Here is a 23544-nt window from a genome sequence, read left to right as displayed (position 1 = left end):
TTAAGATTGCTGTGGTTCCAGCGGGTGGTGTGGTGTAAGCCTTTAATGCAGATTTTTCCTTCACACACACTCTAATAAGGGATAATTAGCCGCAGTTCTGTCTGACTGACACATTTTCTATACATGTCTTCTGGTTTCCCCATCATACAACTGATGACATGCTATACACTATATGACATGAAGATCATAGGGAAATATATATATATATTTTTTTTACAGAAATTAAGTCAAAATAAGCTACACTTTTGCCCCTTGTATATTTATTTTTATTTTAAGTCATATAACTTTCCCTTCTAAATTAAATTCTTGATGACTTCATGACTTTTACATACATCACCTTCAACTTCAACTTCATCTTTTTACCCCTGAGGGAACATTTGTTTTGCAGCCGAATTGAATTGAGAAACGTAAAGAAAACGCAGGAAACATAAACCATTAAAAACATAAATGGGCCAGGTATTAACAACTTGTTTTCAAAGTAAGTTTGAAATATACAAATGTATCTCTTCTTTTAATTCCCTCCTCATGCCTTAATGTTAGCAGTGTTAGAGCATTAATACAATCCCAACCAAGGGTTTCCATATCTTCAGATGTAGCATGCAATAATATTGCCATCTTGCTTTCAACTTGCCAGCATAATGCATGCAGGACAGGGTCAGATGAAAAGAGACAAAGGCCATTTGCTGCACTTGTGTGTCTTTTTCGAACAGCAATGTGTTGGACAAACTGTGCTTTCTCACATCCCCATGAGAAATAAGTCAGGACAGAAAACATAATGATTAACTGAAGGAAATCCCCTTCCAGCCAAGTGCCACACTAAGTCCCTTTTCTGCATTTAAGAAATGGAAAGATATATGATTAAGTGAGCTCTAGATGTCTGTTATTTCAGTCCAGCACACTAATACAAAATGATCCTCATTAACCAGAAAAGTCTGGGTCATGTAGAGGCTTTAGCTATCCAACCAAATACACTTGTCCTTAGATGCAGAGATTGCAAGACTCGGGATAAAGATTAATGAGTGAGCAAGTCGGCCCTGTGTCGGTGCCCCTTGAATTTTGACCTTTGACCCAGAAGTCAGCGGGATGTTAGTGTGTGTGACCTTCCCTAGCGCCCATGCCATCTCCTACACCGTCTACTCTCCAATGCTCTGCCTCTGTCGGCCCCAGAGTGAGCTGTCACATGCACACCCGCACACACACACGCAGAAACACACACACAGCTATGCAAAGGCACACACAGATCACCAGACAAAAGAGTTAAGACGTGGAAAAGAACTTCGGTTGTGACGTGTGTGTGTGTGTGTGTGTGTGTGTGTTGTGTGTGTGTGTTGTGTGTGTGTGTTGTGTGTGTGTGTGTGTGTGTGTGTGTGTGTGTGTGTGTGTGTGTGTGTGTGTGTGTGTGTGTGTGTGTGTGTGTGTGTGTGTGTGTGTGTGTGTGTGTGTGTGTGTGTGTGTGTGTATATCTTTCTCCTTCATCTCTGTTGCCCAGGGTGGGTGGTGGTTCAAATCAAACCTCTTTAGTAGGGCTGTTTTCATCTCCTTTTTTTATACCCGCCCAGGACCCGTGCACACAAACACACACACACACACACACACACACACACACACACACACACACACACACACACACAAACATACACACAAATCTTTTTAAGTCCCAACACCTCACACTCTAAGTCCTGCTGAGCTGCCAGACCACCTGCACAGAACCATTCAGAAATACACACTCGTATATAGATACCTTATCTCCTTATAATTTAATGAAATCAATGATTAGACATGAAATAACCAACGTTGAATTACCCCCTGTCTTTCTTCATATTTACATCCATCAAACCCTTAAAATGACATTGTGCATTTCACTTTTTACAACATAAACACTGAAACTAGCACTCACACATACACACACCAGGCCCCTGATAGAGTTGAGTTGATTAATACGCTTCCTTACACACATTAATAAGCTCTTAACTGCTTTTAGGATTCTTACTTTTTAGCCTCTGGTTCATAGTGTGCAACCTCTCAACCTTATCTAATCCCCCTCCTCTCCTCTCCTGCAGATCACACACCACTGGGCCATGTTTAGGGGGATGTTGGTGGAGCAGGGAGATAGAAAGAGATGACAGAGGGAGGGAGGGAAGGATTGAACGTCTGATCGGAGGGATGCTGATGAGGATAGTAGGAGGATGAAGGGGGGTGCTCTCTTAGCACTTTGCCATATAGAAGTTTGGGAGTTCACTTTACTTTGAATTTTAGCAGTAATCCAGTTAGCTATTTTCTGTCAGCCAAGCGGAGGAATGGCAGGAACAAAAGGCACATTCATGGGCTTAAGAAGCTTCCAAAGAGTTCACCCAAGGCTGGCTGGCTGGGATTAGGCCAGCAGGGCCTGGAAAGAAGAAGGGGGAAAAAAGAGCAAAGGGGACAAAAAACAGAGCTTGGGCATTCTTAAAGCACCACTTATTTTTATAAATTACTAGGATATTCTTCTCTTTTTTCACTTTGAGTTTTTATGCTTTTTCTATTTAACATTTTACTGTGCATGTTTCTTAAACGTTCTGAAATATACATAACAACGAGCCCCTTCCCCGATAGCATTATGAAGTTTTTTCTAACCTACTTCATTTAGCTTAAGTTCAAATAAATATAAAAGTTCTCTGTAATTGAGATTTTTTCTTTACAACCAAACAACCAAGGAAGAAAACATTTTTTGTGTTACTAAGAGTACTAGCTTTGCAGTCAAGGTAATGTTTTATCCCCTTATAGTAAATGTATGTACCTATCATTTTCTTTTATCATCAGGGTAGATCCAGGGGGCTGGTATTGTAACAGGTCTTGGTGGCCCATCTTGTGCCATGAAAGGGGTCTTGTTCTTCACATACTTATCTGACTTTTGTGGGTTGTACTTTGTATGTTTCCTAAAGGAAAGAGCATCCATTATTTAGGCCATGCTACTTCGAGACCCATTATTCCCAGCTGCAGCTGTCCACAGGGGCTGGCTCGGATCCTTGTCCTTGTCTGTGTTAAGCAGCTGATGTCCTGTTTCACCATGTTCACACTATACTACAAAATGTCCTGAGCATTCACTAACGTACACTCACACACTGACATCAACACACATACACACCAAAACTTGATTATAAACATTAAGACGTGGACACACACACACACACACACACACACACACACACTGGTAATTGCATTTGACATGCTGCTACAGTGTTTCTCTATTGGACTGGGTCTTTGCTCTTTGTCACCTTCACCCCTTTGCCCCAATTTGTGGCCCACAAGCAATTATACAGACAGGGTTTATTCGACCTTTGACCCTTGGTCGTGCCAAGAAGTAAGGCTCAGCATATCCAAGGACAGGTAGGGACTTGATTAACCTCTGAACTTGGTCAGAGGAGAGGTCAATGACCAGGGCAGGAGGGCAGCTCACCTGCTTGCTGCAGGGAACAAATTGGCTAGATGCCATATCTGTATTATGGTGTGTATGTCCGTGTGTGGTTGGTAGAGAAAAGTCTTTGACCTGTGTGCACACATGTTTGTATAAGCTAAGTGTTCTGCTGCAGTAAAAGCAACCTGTTGTGTTATGTGTTCTAACTTCTGGTGATTCTGTTGTGTTTGAATACAAATTCCAGGTGTAAAAGTTTTAAAGTGGAGGGGTTTTCCTAGAACTTGTTTCCTAGAAGTTGTTTAAGGTTTTTTTTTGGACATGTGTTAATGTGTAGTACAAAACGTCAGACTGTGTACACATACCTGTGTTCATGTGTTTGCTTAAGGCAGAACCCGTGTAGCTGATCTCAGATCCCTGCTCCCAATCTTCTAGTCAGGTCAACCATCAAACACATCCATCCTGCCCTCCCTCACACCTCCCTCACCCACTGAGCTCCCTCTCTTTCTCTCTCTCTCTGTCTCTGTATCTCTCTTTCTCTCTCTCTCTCTGCACACAGCTCTGTTGTGGATACAGGCTGACCCGAATAAAGACATCCACACGCACACACGTACACACAAACGCAGCACCTCAGGGTCATCCTGGAACAAACACAGCCTTGTCTGGCTGCCCGCTCTCCTTTGCCTTATGTCAATTAATGGCTCGCAGTAATTTCACCTGACAATCGGGGCGTCAGCGCAAGGCTAGCCGAGATGTCACAGCGATGACCTTTCTGGCCTGCAGCCGCTCTTTTCTAATAAAGAATCTCACAAACCCACAGCAACTTCCTTTGTACTTTGTTAATGAGTTATTGATTTGAAACAATGCCCTGGCAAATATTGTCAGAGCAGACTGACCCTGCCAAGGTCGCGCTATTTTATTGTATACAGTCGGAGCAAGCTAATCTGCACGTGGGATGATGTGTACGCCATAGTTTCTCTCTGTGCCTCTCTCTCTCTCTCTTTCTCTCTCTCTCTCTTTCTCTCTCTCTCTCTCTTCCTCTCGTTTACTTACTCCTCACACTGAATATTCCTTCATTGGGAAGTCAAATGCCACAACTACACACACATTTCTCTCACTCTTATATACACATACACACACAAGCATGCACACACAGACAGTTTCCTCCCCCTTGTTAGTCTCGTACACGTTTTTCACCTCGTTCTCCCTTTTCCCTGTCTCTTTCACACATCATTATATTCCCAACTCTCCATAGGTACTATACCTGCTAATTACCCACAATGCCACAGTCATTATTTTTCCATCTCTGCCGCTAATTTGCTCCATACCTTCCTTTCCCCCACTCCAACAGACCCATCAGCTCCCAGACAGCTTCTAGCTAGCCTCAGCTCTCTGTCTGATGGAGACGAGAGTAAAGAAGGAAACAAAGACTGAAGAGGGGTAGGAAAAAAAGGGAAAAAATATTGCGGAGAAGTAAGTGTTTTGATAAGAATGCGACTGCAAACAGGTGTCATAGAGGTCCCCTTTTAAACTATATGCAGAGACATGGACACAAACTAACTTTATTAACCTCTATTCTTATACCCTAAATGTTTAGCTTATTTAATAGTTGACCATTTGGTATATCAAATCAATTATATAATGTCTTGGGCTGCTGGTAGGTTTACCCAGTGTGTGACCAGAAAGCAGGAATGGACACTCACTTAGAGAGCTGTAAGTCTGTTATACTAAATACTGTTCTGTAATGTGTGTTATAACACCTTGCAATAGTTACTGATATTTTTTGCTAAGATTGAAACCAGCACTGCTAAAGCAAAACAGGCAAAACCTAATAAAGTTGTTTAGGGATCCCGTGACACTGTGCTGACACTCCTGGCTCCCACTGAAAAGCTACTGAGAGTAAAGAAAAAGTTTAATGGCTCTTATCCACTAGATTCCTTTTGGTCCACTCTGCTCAACATCGCCCACCTTTGAATTCCAGCTTCCTCAGAAGTTTTCTGCAGTCCCGTGAGTATTTGGGATGACCGAGGAGGAGGAGGAGCAGACGGGAGGAGCAGGGAGGTCTAGAGTGGTTGTTTGTCAAGAGTGTGTTGATGTTGTTAGATTCATTGTTTCCTGTGTTGGTCAGACACTGGGTTTGTGTTGGCATTGCGGCTGTTATTCTGGCTGCAGTGCTCTCCTCGGCTCTCCCTGCTTCTCATTACAGTGAATAAACATAGAGCAAGCATTCGACCGGACAACTGTGGAAGAAACACGAGTCTGTGTACATGAGTTTGCGTCAATGTGCTTGCACATGAGCCTGCTTGTTTTTGTGTGTTCTCATAAGTGCATTGAATTATCTGTGGCTTTGGGATGGAGTGTAAGTTGTTATCTTTAGAGCAATGGAATGAGCTAATTCAAACAACTTGTTGAAATTGAATATAAGAAGGCAAACACCTTAAACAAAGTGGTAACATGGAACTCAAAGATGATAGTCCTGCACAATGCCATGTAGCAGGTTGTCTAGCAGTTTTAATAATGGTGTAAGTAATAACACATTATCAAATGTCTTCTCATTAAGTAACAAGAACTTGTTCTTAGTCAGGAAACTACATTCTGGTTAACCATGTCACTGCCGACTCGCAGTCAAGCCAGTTGATGCCGTAGCGTAGTCCATCACCATTGGCTGACAGTTATGACCACAGAGTCCTCTACCATGATTTTTTAAACCTTTGATTTAAAGGTGCTGTCCCGCCTCACGCTGTTTAGTATCATAATGCACTGCTTTCCTGTCACTCTTCTCTTACTATGTCACAGTTAGTTTTGGGGGTTTAGAGTTATTGTTTAACTCGTTTTAAAAAGTTCACACATCCACCACAACTGCCCCCCCCCCCACCCACCCAAATCAAAACTTTCAATGTTCTTCCCAATCTTTCACAGCACTCTAGGCTTGTTTATATGCCAATTGCTTTACTCTAATGCATTTATATATAAACACATTGTGTCATTGAGTGTACATCACTTTAACAAGCCTCAGGATAAAACTACTCACATAAAGTTGTACCATAAGAAACTGTGTGCATATAATTTAATGATGATGGACGATAAATGCACTTTAGTTCTGTGTGCGTGAATATTGGTGTGTATTTCTGTGCGTGTGCACGAATATGTGGCAATATAATTGTGAAATCTAAATCCATGGCTAAGAGAACCAGTCCGCCTCCTCCAACAGGCTGCTGTGTCTTTCTGTTGGACACGCATATGTGCTCTATACCATAATAATATGTTTTTTTCTTTCTCTTTTCCTAACTCGCACCGCCATTTTTATTTCCTTTGATAGTAGTAAGCTGTCAGCATCTGGAGACTGTCCCGTCCTAAGACTGTCTTGGGTGAAGATTTTTGTTTTTTATTCTCGAAGGAAATGGTATGCCTTGCTATGTATTGAGTAAACACAAACACACATCCAGTACACACCTTCAAATATCCCCTTGACAGTCATGGCTGAAGGATGTTGGCAACAGGTGTGCAGCTGGGATACTGTTCTGACAGTGCTGGCAGATGCACACACACCATAGACATATACAAACACACACAAACAGTGAAAGAAATATATATATATATATATATAAATAAATAAGCTAGGATAGTGTGTGAGAGCTGGTGACAGCAAGCCGGTCTCGCAGGGCGGCGTGCTCCACTGCAGCTAATTAACCCCGGGAAATAATTGCAACAATATGCAAATTCTGTTTAGATAATTCACTACACTGCTATGCCAGGTAGTCAGTCACTCTGGCGCCTGCTGCTGAGGGTGAAGGCAAAGAACCAGTGTTTGTTTGTGAGGTGATGGATTCTGTAGCACGACAGGACTCATCTATTACCATAAAGACATCAAACACACTTCTTAAAAGTATCATTGTTGTTCTTATAAAGAAAATCCATTAAAAAACTTGTTTTCATCTTTAGGTTGTCAAAAATGAAATAAATTGTATCACTCACTGCTACATGTCGTCCACAGTTGGTTTAAATCAGCTAATTCAATATTGATAAGATTAATATATTGATATCAATATAGAAATATTGACAAAGTAAATACACACACACACACACACACACACACACACACACACACACACAGAGGCACAACAAGATGCCATATTCAATATTACACCCTGACTTACAGTATGTCTTCATGTCATTAAATTGTCACTTAAAGATTGGGAGCGATGTGGACAAAATAGGAGTTAAAGGATTGTGCAGGGTGTGTAACAGGTGGCACCAGCAGAGGAGAAAAATGAGGAAGAAGAGAGGGTAAGAAGTCATGAAGAGAGGCAGACTAATGAAAAAAGGTCTCAAGGATGAAGGGTGACATGGTGGAGGAGAGAGGAGGGCGACTTCAAAAGACTTTAATGTCACAGCCTTTCACACAGCCAACTCTGCTCCAGCCAGCTCCTATGTGCATGTATGATTACACACACACACACACACACACACACACACAGCGCAGCAGTGATGGCAGAAGGGCAGGGCAAAGCCGAGTTGCTTGCTCTTGCATCACACTCTGTGAATGGAGGTGGGTGCTGACACTACAACCCCCTCATGCTAATCTAGGAGTAAACACAAACACTCTGACAGGTTAATTTACCTCTAGACAAACACAGCAACAAAAACACACATCAGCACATCATCAAATGCTACAAGCACGCACACACACACTTGCTTACAAATTTGTGCCCACAGAAACACACATGCAAAGAACGTTTCTTTAAAGCACAAGTTGCCTTACTTTTGATAAAAACTCAAGTATAAACCACATTTCCTGTAACTTGTTTTCTTTTCAGTTTCTTAATTACCTACCTACAGGTAATAATTGTTAAAGATATTATGTCTGTGATCACATAGTATCTTTCTTCATACAATGCAAACACATTCCTGGAAACTAACGGGATAGTCTCGATGCCTCCTCTGTCCTTTACCTCATATCCCTAATTATTTGGTTTGGAGTCACATACTGAAGAACAGTTTGACACTCAATTAACAGCCTCCATTCTCTATAGGCCCTGTGTTTGTTTATTTCAACATATTATTTTTTATATACATCTGTATGCTAATTAAGAGAGCTATGTGTGTATGTGTGTGTGTGAGTGTGAAGAAGATAGTATTATGTTCCCAGCATAGATTTGTGATGTGGATACAGGTGTTTTTAGCCCACAGAGCTTCATGTGCAGTGTGGCTTCTTGTGGGAATGTATTGTAGATTTCTATTGTGAACCAGACAGTTTGATAGGAAATCAAAGTCTAGAATCAATGTCACAAGTTCATTAACGGATGCCCTTTTCTCGCCTCTACTTTTACTATTGTTCTTTCCAGCCCCGAATAAGCGCTTACATCTCTGGTTAATTAAACATGTGTTCGTTGTGTGTGTCTGTGTGTGTCTGTGTGTGTGTGTGTGTGTGTGTGTGTGTGTGTGTGTGTATGAACGCGTGCTTTCAGATGAGAGTGGGAACCTATGTAAGGTTGTGACTGTGTGTATGGTTGCAAAACATTGCCTGAGTGTGTGTGTTTCTTTGATGCTGTTGTGTTTTCCCTTTGACCTTCCCCTAGTGTCTTCCCATTATGCCTCTACTGGTGTATAGACGGGCCATCGATCCAGCAACAGGGTACAAATTAAGATTTAAACGTTACGTCACCCAGCCTATTGAGTTTTACATTTAGGGCATTTGCAATATGCAAGACTTATTGATTCACTGAAATCACCTCAGGCCACAAGCACTTTTTGTTTTCTCTTTTAGACCTTTGTTTTTGGCTGGCCCCAAGGTGCAGGTTTTGATGGTGTACCATTACATTTCTAAGAGTTTGATGACTCTATTGACTCTTCACTATCATTGGATTGACACAGTTGTAAGGGTGTTGGTAGCCTTCAACCTTAAAAGTTTGAAGTCTCTCTTCTTTGTGAGCTACATTAAAATTGTCTTTTTTTTGTGTTGCAGGAAAATGGTTCCTCTGAGGAACACGTGCTTTACGTTTGGGACCACTTTGTATCAAAAGCCGAAGCCAAGAATGTTTTCATCGTGGCACACAGCTATGGAGGGCTGTCCTTTGTTGAGCTGGTGAGTGTTTTAGTTTTCCTCTCATCCTTCCCATACTGTACCTCCCACCAACAAAACGCCACACTGACGCACTGTCTGCACGATCACTCATACATGTTCATCTACATATGCAAACTTAAGTCTCAAACACTCACTTCCACAAATTAAAAAAAATAAAAATAAAAAATGCCAAGCAGTACTTGCACCGGACACCTCAGGGAGACTGGCAGCAGAGTAACAGTGTCTAGAAAATAGTGGAAAATTAAATAGATAACATTTACTTTGGTGAATTTCAACCTCTGTAAACAATCTGGTTCATCCTTGTCCTTTGGCTTCTATACACCTTATTTACACATGAACAGCAGAAGAGGGAAATGAAGAGAGCTTGATAAAGACATGTAGGAGATGGCAATGCAACAGTGGTTCAGATAGACCAGATCTTCTAAAGAGCTATAGCACATCTCCCAGCCCTAACAGAGACAAAGGATAGGTTGAAAGATGATGGGAAGGAAGTGGATTTGAAAGAATAAATGGTTCACTGGGGAGGGTGAAAATAAAGTTTGACCAGCCTCTTGGTTTTATAACGGCACCCTTCAGCTAAATGGGCCCAGAGTGTGTCTTTTGCAGGTAATATGAAGACTTTTGAGGTTAATGCTTTATTTTCTGGTGTTTGGTTTAAAGTGAAGGCCTAGAGGGACTCTGCATCACATATTGATCATTGCTTTCCCTCTGTTTAATGACTCAAATTAGTTCATAATAAAGCTACAGTGTGCAGAAAGCCAATACGATCACATTGAGTTTTCCTTCACACGTTAGAGTCACATTTAGGAGACATGCACCCTGTTAGCTTGCTCTTAGCTGCTGTATTCATCTTCTACTTCTACATAAAATGTTCTGGTCTTATGTTCATGAAGCAGCAACTTATTTGTTGTCAAATGTTCAGTTACTGGGAGTTGAGCGGCTCTTTGTAAATATATGAAAAATATGGATTTGTATTTGCTTTGTGTTTTGTTCATTCTTTTTTCTTTCATAGTATATTGTGATTTTTAATATTTAATATTTTATTTAAATTAAGTATGTTCACTACCACAAAGAAAACATTACATCTTATATTTTAGGCTTATATTCCTACAAAAGATTTGTTAGATGTAGTTTGTGGTTTCCAATTTTCCCAAGTAGAGTCTAGCATAGAGTAGCAGCCAGTTAAAAAAAGAATGGAATAACAACACTATATTGTATATATATACAGTATATATCTACCCTGACCTTTCTACCCTTCACTGTTGTATTTACGGGCTTTTGAAATACCTACAACCACTTCCATGTAGCGGGCTTAGTGAAGTGCCAGAGTTATTTCAAACATGCAGTGTTGAGCTGTATTTGCATTGAATGCAAAGGCCTGCACTGTAATAAGAACCGCTGGCTAATACTGTGCTTGTTATGTTTGCAAGTCTCTTACTGATCAGAGCGCTTTGTTACATTGCCAGTCTGCTGGTTACTTGATCTGAAGGATTTACTGCTACACTCACCACATCCCATATTATTCAGGACATATCTCTCCTCTTCTCTGAGGAAGGGGAAGAGGAGGGAGGTGGCACAATGAGGATACGGCTAGCGGGGGGGATTAAAGGTGGGCACTTGTCCCACTGGTGTTTTCAGGAATATTTTTTTTCTTTCTGTCTCTTTCACCTACTCTTTTTTTGTTTAGTATTTTGTAATTTTAATTTGGCTGCTAAATATTCATGCAATGTTTTGTCCGTGACAGCCTCACAATCTCCTGGGCTTTCTCCCTGTGTGACGAAGACCAGCTATTCTCTCTATTTGTCTCTTTCTGTCTCTCTGTGTTTCCCTCAGTCAGACTCGCTCTTTCTCTGTGTGTATAAAGACCTCAACGAGGTTCTAACTGCACACTTTTATGTGATGTCCTTGTCATGTGAAGACTCTCATATACAGTATGTGCATATATAAATACATAGCATATAGCAGATGCTGTATGGGGAAGATAACATCAAAACGGAGACTTGAAAGATCTCTGTGTTCACTTTAAGTGACAGGGTGTTGGAATATGCCATTGTTAGGTTTCCCCTGAGAACAGTGCAGCTCCTGTTATCTTTCACTGTTGAAACTTCCTCACCTCTACCAATTTGACATAACCACAAACACATTCAGAGATTTTAATAGCTTACCCACCTGGACCTAGAAGCAGCTCTGTCCACACTGTTTGTATTTTCCAGGTCAGTTCAAACACAATGCCAAAGCTGTTTTTGTTTATTTGTTTCTTTTTCCCCTTTTCATTATTTTCTACTCTTGCTGCTTCGGTTTCCCATCCAAATGCACTTCTCCAATGTATACATGCACTTCAGAGGACTGCATTATAAATATACATGTGGGAATTAAAGCAGCCACTGTTCATTTCTTACTTATCATTACTGTATTTCTTGTGCATCCTCACACTAAAGCGCACACACACACACACACACACACACACACACACACACACACAGACACACACACATACTCACGCGCACATATACACATGCACAGCATCTACTTAATTGAGGAGAAAGTGGTCCAGCGGGACGGGATGGGAGGTGTGTGCGCATGGGCAGGCGAGTGGAGAGTGGAGCCTTGCGGGATGAACGGTTTGACACATGAGAAGACCCAGAGAAAACAAGCTGTCTGCGGGTTAATTACTGCTCCCCTTTGCAGTTAATAAATACATTTCTGATCAAGCACATCAAAAAGGCCCGCCATTAATTTCTACTGCTCGCTCCCCTTGCTCCAGAGCATGTTAGCCCCTGTTTGGAGCGCTCAAGTGTTTCATTGCAATTTGATTTCTTTTAAAACACTTCACAGTGTGTACTGACTAATTATAGATACATCAAAGAGGAGCTAACTGCCTTTGAATGAGAGCGTGAGAGAGAAAGAGAGGCTGGCGCTGCAGGGGCAAGGCTGCTCGTTCTCTTTCTGTGCTTCGCTTCCCCCCCCCACACTTTTTTGGCCCTTTTACCCTCTCTATCATTCTTTAGCTATCATAGAGTCCATCCATCTATCTCAGTTCACTGTTTTTCAGATCTCTCCTTCTCTCTCCCTTGCAGTCTCAAGTCTCCTCTGACATCTGCTTTCATGCTTGGCCAGGCTGCTCCTCCCTGCTCCTCCTTCTCTGTCCATCTCAGCTGTATGGTTTTAAAGGAAGATGGGTCATGTTCTCCTCATTTGAGGTTCTGAGGTTGTTTTGAACCTAGAATTCCTATCTTGATTACAAAATATGAGAGGTTTTAGCTTGTGTGTGGACTTTCTTACTTGCTGAATCTTCATTGTTTTAAGTCAGCATTTCCAATGTAGAATGAACCCAGAAAACTTGGAAAGACGGACCCTTCAACATAAGTACAAGTCATGGTTGCAATGAGGAAGGGTTTTTTAACCCACACTAACCTTCCCACTTAAACAGTGAAAAAGGAGCGCTCTTATTGGAGAGGACAGGACACCATTATATAAGGTCTTATGTAAGAAGGCATCTGTCTCCCAGTACACTAATGTGTGGGTGCCAACCAGACAACCAGCCAGCCGCCACAACAGTCCCTCAAAACATGGAATACAGATTGTAAGTCTCTTCTGTACATACTGTACATGCTTATAGAATATTTTCTTTACACTTTCTGTATTGTGCCATCTGTTTGGATCAATAACAAATATAGCAAGCTTTCTCTCTCTCTCTCTCACGTGTTCCTGTGTATGTGTGTGTTGTGGCTTGTTGTCAGAGTGGGAAGAGATGCTTGAGGTGAGACAGACAGATATATGGAGGATTTTTTAACTCCTTGTGGACATCACTGCTATACCATGTGCGTGGAGGATGAGAAAGATAAAACACTGCCGGGTGAATGAGTCCGAGTCTGAGAAGTTTGTTTTACATAGCTGGGAGGGTGGTAAGTGATTTCCCTGAAATGATATAGCACCTGCAGACTAAATGAGAGTGTTTATGTTGTGTATAGGAGGATGCAAAAGGAACTAAAAGCAAAGCTAGTGACTTATGTGCCACTTAAGACTTCCTCTTCCTTTTCCACATTGAGATTTCCCAAAAAAACAATGCCATTTGTCTGTGCAAAGCCTCTCTATATCTCAGTTATTGGTCTTTATTGCATCATGTATTCAACATTTTCACCACAATATGCACAATCCCACTCTTTCCACGTCCTTCTTTATTTTCTCATTTTGTTTGTCTTTTTAATTCCCCCTCTCCCAGTCGTTTGACCCTCAGGGCAGCGGCGGTGCCAGCTCTGCCCCCTGTGCAGGACTCTTGGTCTGGCACTGGTCTGTACAGCTCCATGACCAGCATGGTAACAGCCCTCTGAACACATGGCACTTCTGTTTCCAGTCATTGCCCATGTTAGAGCATGCCTTTAAATACACACAAAAATGTGTATGTAAATCAAATGAAATATAAATACATTAAACGACATGTTTTAACTGTACCACATCCTCATTTTACTTTAGGTAGATTTTTAATTGTATTAAGAAAATGTTCATACTCTTTCTCAATCACGTCAGAAAACCAAAACCTCCTTAAATGACGGAGTATACCTTTAAACTTTGTCAAGCTAAGTTACCTGTAAGTCTTTCTGAAAACTCTTCAAGCTGTAGTACAACCTTCACCTGACTTCGTCACCACACAAACAAAAATTGTTTTAATTTGTTGACTAAATCATTTTAGCCGTGAAAGTTGTCCATAGGCAGGCTCTGAAAAATCCCCTCATCTAATGTTGTATGCACGTCTCGGCCGCCTCCAAAACTCTGAATTCTAGCCTGTCTATTGCTTCTGGAGGGGATGAAGAGAAGGTTTGTTTTTATCTCAAGGTTCTTCATAGCTAGCGGGCGTGCAAGCGCTGCAGTAGCAGTGCAGTTTCCTGTGTGTACGTCGGCCCGCGTGTGCTGATGTGCATGTGTGCGTATGTCTGTCTATGTCTGCAAGTTAGTTCACGCATATTGTGTCAGTCTGCGTGTCCTGTGTATGTGTGTTGTGTGTTCATGTATTCATGTCTGTGTGTGTCACGCCTAGCCTGGAGAAGCCAGTATCGTCCTGAGCAGAACAGCTTGGTGGAGAGCAGCTATCAGAGCCACGTTAGGAGGAAGAGAGGGGGAGAGGGTGAGAGGCAATGATAAATGGCTAGGGCACACTAGCAGAAATTAGTGGAGCCGTATGCAAAGCTGTGGCGTTTTGTTTGATGTGAAACAAAAGGACCACCATGACAAAAGTGCCTGCCAGCCAGCACAGCAGGACAGCAGCCCTCAGGACATACACTATCACCACTGAGAAAGTGTGTGCATGCATTTGCGTGTAGGTACACACTTTTGTGTGCGTCTATGTGGTAATGTGTATCATGCATAGTGCTTTTTTCCACTCCTGTCTATATTATGTATATTATACCTCTCTGTGTTTTTGTGCTCTGCTCATAATGATAGACAATGCCCGGCCCTTTGTGCACCATGAAAAGACACGGTTTTCTTTCCCAGTGAAGCTACAGCATATTTGCTCTATTAAGCGTCTGAAATATAGACGTCTAATTTCTTTCTGAATGAATAGGCGTCTTAGAGAGCGGCTCTCCTCTTAACACAAGGATGTAAATTGAACTGTTTAAATGTCACAGCTAGCAAGCTGATTTGATTTGAATTGATTTGCTTGTTTCTGGAAAAAAAAAAAGACCTCCCTTGCCAAACCTTAGCTGCGCTGGCTCCCACAGATAGACCAAGGTCTTTCTTTCCACCTCAACAACACATTGTAGGGCTTCTGAATTCTTCTATCTGCTGTGATTATGTACAAATGGCCTTCATTTGCCATCCATTTCAAAGCTGCACTACTGCATTGTGACTAGAGGCAGATGACGCAGACCAAATTACAGCGGGTTTGCTGCCTGAAAAGGATACTCACACAATAGGCTTTGTGAAGTATTCCCTTCAATACGTCGCCATTATTCTCACCTTTGTTGGTGTTTCTTTCTATGTTTCAGGAGCATCTTTGGTTTCTAGATTACATTTGAGGTGCTGGAGAGGATTGAAGGGTTGAAAGTACTTTACTTACATCCTGATTTTTTATTTTTTATTATTTTTTTTTATATTTCTTCAATATCTGGAAACTATTTTTTGTCCGGAGGTTTATTTTGTTGTGATAGCCTTCATTACTATTTCTGTCTCATTTAATCAATATAAAGTTATATATATATAAAGACAACTGAGCAATCTGAACATGAACATTGTCTGTTCTTGTTTGGTGTATTGATCTCTACAGCCTCTTTAGATTATACATTTACTCCATTGTGCTTTACATACATATATAGCATTCCTATTCATTATCAGATTGCTACATAATGTCTCACAGTTAACAGAAATGAAGACGAATGGGTAATAGGCAGAATGAAATGCTTGTTTCCCTTACTTTTGTTTTGTGTCTTTGGGGTCAGAAAGGTCATCTGAAATACAGCCAACAACCATCCATTACTTTCATTTTTCCACTGTTTTAAATCTTGAGGATATATATATCCGCTTTTTTTGATCAAACTCTCCTATAGTGTACTCAGTGGCCCTGAGGCAGACATGGAGATGTTGCTCTCACTTCAAGCTCTGGCACAAGAGAACGGTCAATACGCTTCGGGATGGCTTCTATACATTGTAGTTGCAACAGTCAGTTGAAGACTGCCTCTATCTGGCTGTGTCTGCCCTGTACTCTTACATTATACTGATATCTATATTTCTCCATGTATTCTCTCTTTTCTAAATGGTAGTCAGTAGTTTAAATGCACAGCCCTTCTGAATAGAAGCATACGTTAGCAGTCACTACAGTTACCTTGTTGAGCTAATTGAGCTATATGCACTTTATATGCCTTTAGATCTCTGATATATTTTCTTTTATTTAAACAGTTTGAGACTTTTATCTTTCAGGGTATGAGTATGTTCAGAATTCTTTGTCTTCTCCAGTCCTTGGTTTGCCTGTCCACAGCTTTGAATGGCTAGAGCACACTCACTCCAGGTCATCACCATCACCCACTCTTCTCCTTGGTTCCTCAAAACACAAAGATGTTGCCATGGAGATGTAATTGAAAATCATTATACGTCAAACAAGTATTGTTGAGGTGACTATTCATAAGTCTCCTCTCACCTTATTGTCTTCCAATTTTTTTCCCCCTCCCTGGTGAAAAGTCGGGGGGGAAATGTATCCCTCCTCAGAACATCACTGTGCAATGGCTCTTTTAAACCTACACCCACCCTGCTCCCCACCTCCTCAACACGAGGTCTTTCTTACCACTTTGTGATATAAGAAACGAAGCTGGTACAAGTTCATTCGAGTTCAGTGAAATCTTGGGGGATTCATCATTACATATTTACTGGCTGAGGCTGATCTTGCTGTAAGGTTCTACCCTCGTCCCATTGATCTAGTGCGCATGTTCACTCCCGAGGTTACGGGACGTGCTTCCATTTGCATAAGGCCCTGGGCAAGGTTCTTTCCACCATTGATTGGCCTGTCCATGAGCGCCCCGTGCCTTCTCACATTGATCACTTTGTTTTTTTCCCGGAGACAGTGCTACTCAGAGTTCAGCTGCAGCTCCGACGTATCAGACCTGCCGGAGGAAGGAGAGAGGCCGACTGAGAGAGGAAGGGGAAAGAGGGAGGCGGCCAGCTGAAACTCTAGTGCCAATATCTTTATCATTCTGCATTCTTAATCTTTTTGAATTTTGACACTAACTTTGAAAAAGTAATGTCTTTACTACTTCAGCCTGGGTTTCCCTGAGCTAGCTGCCTTTAGGGGGAGGGTGAGTAGATAAACACAATAAACACATGCATATATGCACATAATCAGATTTCTAATAAGACCCACAGAACGCTGAGGACATACAGACAGATATTACCATTTCAACTCAAACCTGAATTCCTACTTTAAAAGAATAGAACAGTATTCCCCCCCTCCCCGGTTCATCTCGTCTTCTACTTCAACCCTGATCCTCTCCCTACACTCTCCCTTTCTTCACTCCGCTTGCTTGTTTTCACTCTTTGACCAACACTGTCGGTCTTGTAGTTGCTCAGACAGTATCCCCTTTCTCCACCTACTCACTTGGTCCATAAGGAAGCCATAGATAAACTCTGGATCTCCTTTCTTTCAAACCTTTTTTTACAAGATTTTTTTTTAAACTTTCATTAATTATTCAGTTTTGTTTTTGAGTAAAGTTCATGACAGGCATACTCTGATTTTCTTCTTTTTATATAAAACATAGTATTATTTGATATGCTCAATAACTAAAATTAATGACCTAAAACTGACCCTGTTATCCTTCAAAATGTTAAAGTAATTCAGCTTCTTACTAATTGAAATAAATGAGCACAGAGGTTTATACACCAATCACTGTCTTTTTAGTACCTGCAATACTTGAAGGCTTACGTGTTTGCTTTTTGATTTGTGCATATCTGCCATTGTGTGTTTTTCTAGCATGGCGTCAGCGGCGGCGCGAGGGCTCAGTCTCCCATGATGCACTTCTTCTCTTTGTTCTGCCTTGTGAGAGCAGTGTACGGCTTTGTCTGCCTCTCTCGTTGCTCTCGGCTCGTTGCCTTAGAGGCAAGGTCTCGCTCTCTTCCTTTCCCTCTGCTCCAGACCCCTCTGGCTCTTTCTTTTACTGTTTAATACCCATTGGGCACTGCTGTCCACTTGTTTCGCTCCTCTCTGTGTCGTTCGTTGTCTGTTACCGTCCTTCATATTTCACATCGTAACACTCCTTCACTTGCTCATTCTTCCTTTGCCCCTTGCCTCTGGTTTTTAAAATGTCCAACCACTCCTTGATAACGTTCATTTTGTTGTCGTTTAATTGTTTTTCTCTTTCTTTTTGTCAGATTCAGTTTCCCTCCTCTCTTAACCTCAACTTTACATCGGCCTTGCTGTTTTACTCAAATTCTTCTCTTCAGACCGACCTCACTTCAGTCTCTCTTCTTTGAACATACTTTTGTAAATTATCTGTCAAAAGCCATCAGTTTTTCCCACGTCTCCTTCCTTCTTCTTCCAGTACCTTATGTCATTGAAAAGTTGTCTCCTAAGTGCCTTGAATTTATTTGCGTGAGTCGTCTGAACTGTAAAACAATTTTGAACAATATTAAATTCCATCTAAAATTTTAATGGAAATAACAGAAAAATCTTCTTACCCTGAAAAAATTCCAGTCCCATTTGTTGTCCCCTGCTCTTTTGCTATTGCTGTTATTTCCACACACCTGCTGTGTCTGAGTGTGTCAGCCGGTTACGACCCGGGTCACCTTCAGCTGAAGAGCCTAAGCAGTTGATGTGAGGTTTAAATGTGCTGAAGATGACATGTTGACAGCTCAAATGAATCGCTTGTCACATGTCATTTTTTTCCCCTCCCCCCTTGTTAATTCCTCCATAAGAATGCATACAATAAACAAGAGGAATCTTGAGGACATACGGGGTTGAACATTGTCACGCAGTTATTTCTCGAATTCAACCCATTCAATTCAATTTTCCTTTTCTGTTATTTTTCCTTTCTTTGCCCTGAACATTGTGAATGGTCTCATTTCGCAGCGAATGTAGGAGGAAGAATAAGTCTTAGGAACTGAAAGGAGGGGAAAGTGTCACTTCTGAAAAGCTGTGAGGAACAGCTAGGCGGATCCTGGTGCAAATGTCAGTGAACTTATTGACTCCAGGGTTGAAGTTTAAACCCTCTCTCCCTTCTCTAGTCTCTTCTCTCTTTTTTTTTTTTTTTTACCTTCAAACTCTGCGTCTCCATCTTCGCCCGCCTCCTTCACCCTCTGCACTCATTGCTTTTAACGTTCATTGAATTCGGTGTCGGAATTCGGCGGTGTGTTTTTTGCTTTATCTACTCCAAACCTCTCAGCATCAAGGTCACGGCATTCTTTTAGTGTGTTTATAAATACATTTTTCTGTACCAATGCATCACCTGCAGAAAGTATGGTGTGTCTTCTGCACGTATCCCAGTGTTTAAACTGAAAGCACAGCAGGGCAAGTGGTGGCCAAGAAATGTAACAGGCAGCTCCACGGTGTCTCTATGGCTTCATATTTTCTGCACTTTAAGCTTGAAAAACTGCATATTGGCTATTCAGCTGATCTATACTCAATTCTATAGCCTCCCATACTTATGGAAAGACTAGTTTGAATCCTTTATGGCCTTTTTTTCCACGGGTGTGTTTTAGTTATGTACCTGCAGTAAAACATATTTAATTTTTTAAGCCTGGAAAGCTGACACTGAAAAGAGATGAACTGTTTTATGTGCCATTTTAGGGCTTTATGTGCTGTGAAATACGATGAGGGTTATGAAAGAGCAAAAAGGAAGAGAGAAAGGAGAGTGAGCGAGAGGCTCCTGGTTCGGAGCAGCCTTTGATGTCTTCGCTGCTTGGAGCTGAATGTGAAACTTACTGCAGGGTGGGTAGGCCTTGTTTCATGGTGGGAATATGAAGCTGGTTGCGCTGTCTAACAAATAAAATGTAAATAACACCCATTTGCACCCCTCCACAATGCATTAAATTGTGTGTGCACATGTTTTTTCTTCTGAAAGCATGACTGTGCATTTTGCTCCAAACGGCTTAGTGTCTGTCCCAGTTTTCTATAGGTTCCATTTCTTCCCATGAAATGTCACTCATTAGTTTGTGGTTCATGTTTAGATCAGATACTAGGACATATTGGGTGGCTTAGTAATTCACATTGTGTGTGTGTGTCTGCGTCTGCGTATGTTTGTCTGTGTGTGTGTGTGTGTGTGTGTGTGTGTGTGTGTGTGTGTGTGTGTGTGTGTGTGTGTGTGTGTGTGTGTGTGTGTGTGTGTGTGTGTGTGTGTGTGTGTGTGTGTGTGTGTCTGTCTGTCTGTCTGTCTGTCTGTCTGTCTGTCTGTCTGTCTGTCTGTCTGTCTGTGTGTGTGTGTGTGTGTGTGTGTGTGTGTGTGTGTGTGTGTGTGTGTGTGTGTGTGTGTGTGTGTGTGTGTGTGTGTGTGTGTGTGTGTGTGTGTGTGTGTGTGTGTGTGTGTGTGTGTGCGTGCGTGCGTGCGTGCGTGCGTGCGTGCGTGCGTGCGTGCGTGCGCGCGTGTCCGTGCGTGTCACACTGTCTCGTATATTCTGCTTTCTTATTAGATGGCTTCACACTCAACGATTCCTCCGGACTCCTCTGACATAGGCTTTCATGCATGGCCTGCCCGCCTCTCTTTCTCTCTCCCTCACCCTCAACCTCTCCTTCGCACACACTCTCTCGTTCTCTCAGCCTCAAACATTTTAAAACCTTTTAGTTGTGTCATGACATCTTTTAACTTCCCTAAATCACCAACACCAGCAGCCATCTAACATGTGCAGTGCACCCCCATCCTCCGATACTCACTCCTCAACTCCCATCTTTTCTTTATCCCCTGCTATACCTCCATCCCCTCCCTTCCTCCCCCCAGTGTCCTGTCCACCCTGCTAACCCACCCCCCGCTCTTCTTCCTCTCCTCCCTCCTGTTTCTGTTTGTGGCTTTGCTAGGTGTGGTGGTTAGCTTATTTGGTCAGATTTCTCTTTGATGAAAACACTAGGGGGCACTGCCTGTCCTTTGTTACCCCATCTCTTTCCCTTAGTAGTCTGCCATGCAAGTTTATTTTTGTGTTTGTGTGTGTGTGTGTGAGAGTGTGTTGCTTCAGTGCGTCCGTGCATGTTTTTGTATTTTGTTAAAAAGCAGTCCCTCGTCTGTAACGGATGAGACAGATCTGCATTCAGACAGACAGGAAGGCAGGCAGGCAGCAGGTCTCTGGTGGTCAGTGCTGTGAACTCGTCCACCCCCCTACCCACCCCCCTCACTCACACACACGCTCCCACCCCCCTGTTTCTGTTTGCTGAACCCAGGGGTGTAGGTTAATGAAAAGGGCTTGGACCACCAAGAGGAGCGACAGTCATCTCCCAGACACCTCTGCTCACCTTCAGGCCTCTGAGACCCTCTCTCCATGACAGGCCCCCCTCTCGCTTCTCTTTCCCCATGTCAGCCGTCCTTCCCCTGGGTCGCACTATGTCGTCTGGCTGCCCGGTGGCCGCCAAACGCAGCTCACTCGGTGTGGTACGAAACAAAGGTAGTCAAAGTCTCAAGAGAGAGTAAGGCTTTTGTCAAGTTTTTTTTCTGTGTGAGGAAAAAGACAATACATCAGAAAGACAGCACTCTTGTCCAAAAGGCTCAGGAATTAGTCATTGGGAGCATTCGGGGTGGGTCAAGAAAGAGTCAGGGTCATGTTAGAGAGACGTAGCAGATCTTTGATTCCCCCTGCTTGTCGGGAGCTTCTCGCAATGCTCCACTTCTGTACATACTATCTATGCAAAGAATCCATACCATAAACTGAGTGACCACGCTCCTTTCTCTACATAACTTCAGTCCACTCATGAATGTGATTGTTTTTGATGGAAGCTCTGAATTATTGATTTGTTTGGGGGATTTTTTTCTCTTTTTGTGGTAAGCAGACAGCTGATGAGGGGTGTTTGATAGTGCTAATTGGCAGCTCCCGTCCATGCAGCGTGTGGTTGGTGGTGGTGGTGGGCTGGGGCTGGGCGAAGTGAAGCGCTGCTATTGTTTAGAGGTGTCAAACCCAACACAGAACAAAGAGGACGGGAGAAATGTGCTGCGCTCGCCTATCAGTGTGCCGAAAACAGCTGAAGTACACACACACACACACACACACACACACTTATATGAATATATATTATATGTGTTAGAATGCACATGCATACATTCATCCACACACACAACAGAACATTACCTGGAGAAATATACACGTGCATTCACTCACACTGACACACCTCATGACGCGCACACATGCGCGGTTTCTAAAAAAAAGAAAGAAAGAAAAAACAGCCTGAATATGACAAGATAATCACCACATTCAAACTTACCTTCAGCTCCGGGTAAATGCCTCTCTCTGAGATAAACTAATAAATATACTGTTTTCTTTTCAAATGTTCTCCACTGAAGGCCCTTATTAGCATATGCTGACAAAGACCTGACAGAGGTGTTATAGTTAAAAAGGTAATTTGACTACAAGTAGGAGTTTGGGTGGAGAAAAGGGTCAGCGTGCTCTCCCCCAACCGCCCCCATCCGCATCTCGCTTTAATGGTTTATTCACGCTTTTTTTTTTTTTTTAAGACTTTTTGCATGATTGACTGACAAGGTCTTTTTCCGAAATAGCATCTTCGGTAATGAGAAATAATTGACTCCCTAATCAAAAAAAGGGTTCATGGAATCCACAAACCCAACTGTAATCTTCTGTGGCATTTCCAGCAGAATTGACAGTCCTCATAGCTTCAGGCTCTATACCACTTTGATTTAATTGCTTTTTTTACAAGATTAATAATATACTTTATACTGGGATGTGTGTGTGTGTGTGTGTGTGTGCACGCGTGTGTGTGTTTGTGTGTGTGTGTGTGTGTGTGTGTGTGTGTGTGTGTGTGTGTGTGAGTGTGTGTGTGTGTGTGTACTCCCTACATGTGCGTGTGTGTGTGTGTGTTTGTGTGTTCTTCACTCTTCTCTCAGGCTTTGTTTTTAATCAATAATATCACTTGAAAAGCACTCAACTAGTGTACTTATTTTTGTAGGTTTTATATTTAATTCATTAAAGGGATTGTTGCTGTGATTACATCATGTCCTTTCACATATACTGCTGTGTTTGTTGAGCAGTTTATTTTAATACACAACAATATAAAAAGTATTGCAGAAGAATGACATTAGAATAGCAAGAGCACATTTATTTGAAAATAAATTGTTTTTATGTTGAAATTCAAAATAAAGCATCGGAAATAAACCACATAATGAAACACTTTCTAATCAAGATTATAGTAATATAAATGATAAATGAAGATCATTAATTATAGTGTAACTTTATCACTTTTATTGCTCTTCAACTAAAATAGAACCCACAGTTGAGGCTTTTTATTTTTGTTTTGTTTTTAACTTCAGCAATCTATGTCATTTGAATATGTATGAAAAGCTAGAGGGGAAAATGTTTTTGCTATAACTTGTGGTCTAACGAAACATCCTGATATAATTCAGGTGCTTACATTTTTTTTATCTTTACTCCACCTGTTTAATCA

General features: G+C 41.8%; 1 protein-coding gene across 2 annotated transcripts in view; it reads left to right on the top strand.

The window, feature by feature from the left end:
- The window catches only part of arb2a (ARB2 cotranscriptional regulator A), a 144580-nt gene that overhangs the window by 59931 nt on the left and 61105 nt on the right, over positions 1-23544 (top strand). For both annotated transcript variants that reach the window (XM_061037954.1, XM_061037953.1), the window contains exon 8: positions 9357-9476. In XM_061037954.1, the coding sequence (XP_060893937.1) occupies positions 9357-9476 (120 nt within the window). The remainder of the gene's footprint in view (positions 1-9356; positions 9477-23544) is intronic.

This window comes from Labrus mixtus, chromosome 5 (assembly GCF_963584025.1).
Source record: "Labrus mixtus chromosome 5, fLabMix1.1, whole genome shotgun sequence".
Lineage (NCBI taxonomy): Eukaryota > Metazoa > Chordata > Actinopteri > Labriformes > Labridae > Labrus > Labrus mixtus.
The sequence above is the reverse complement of the archived record's forward strand: the minus strand, read 5'-3'. Positions and strand labels throughout refer to the sequence as shown.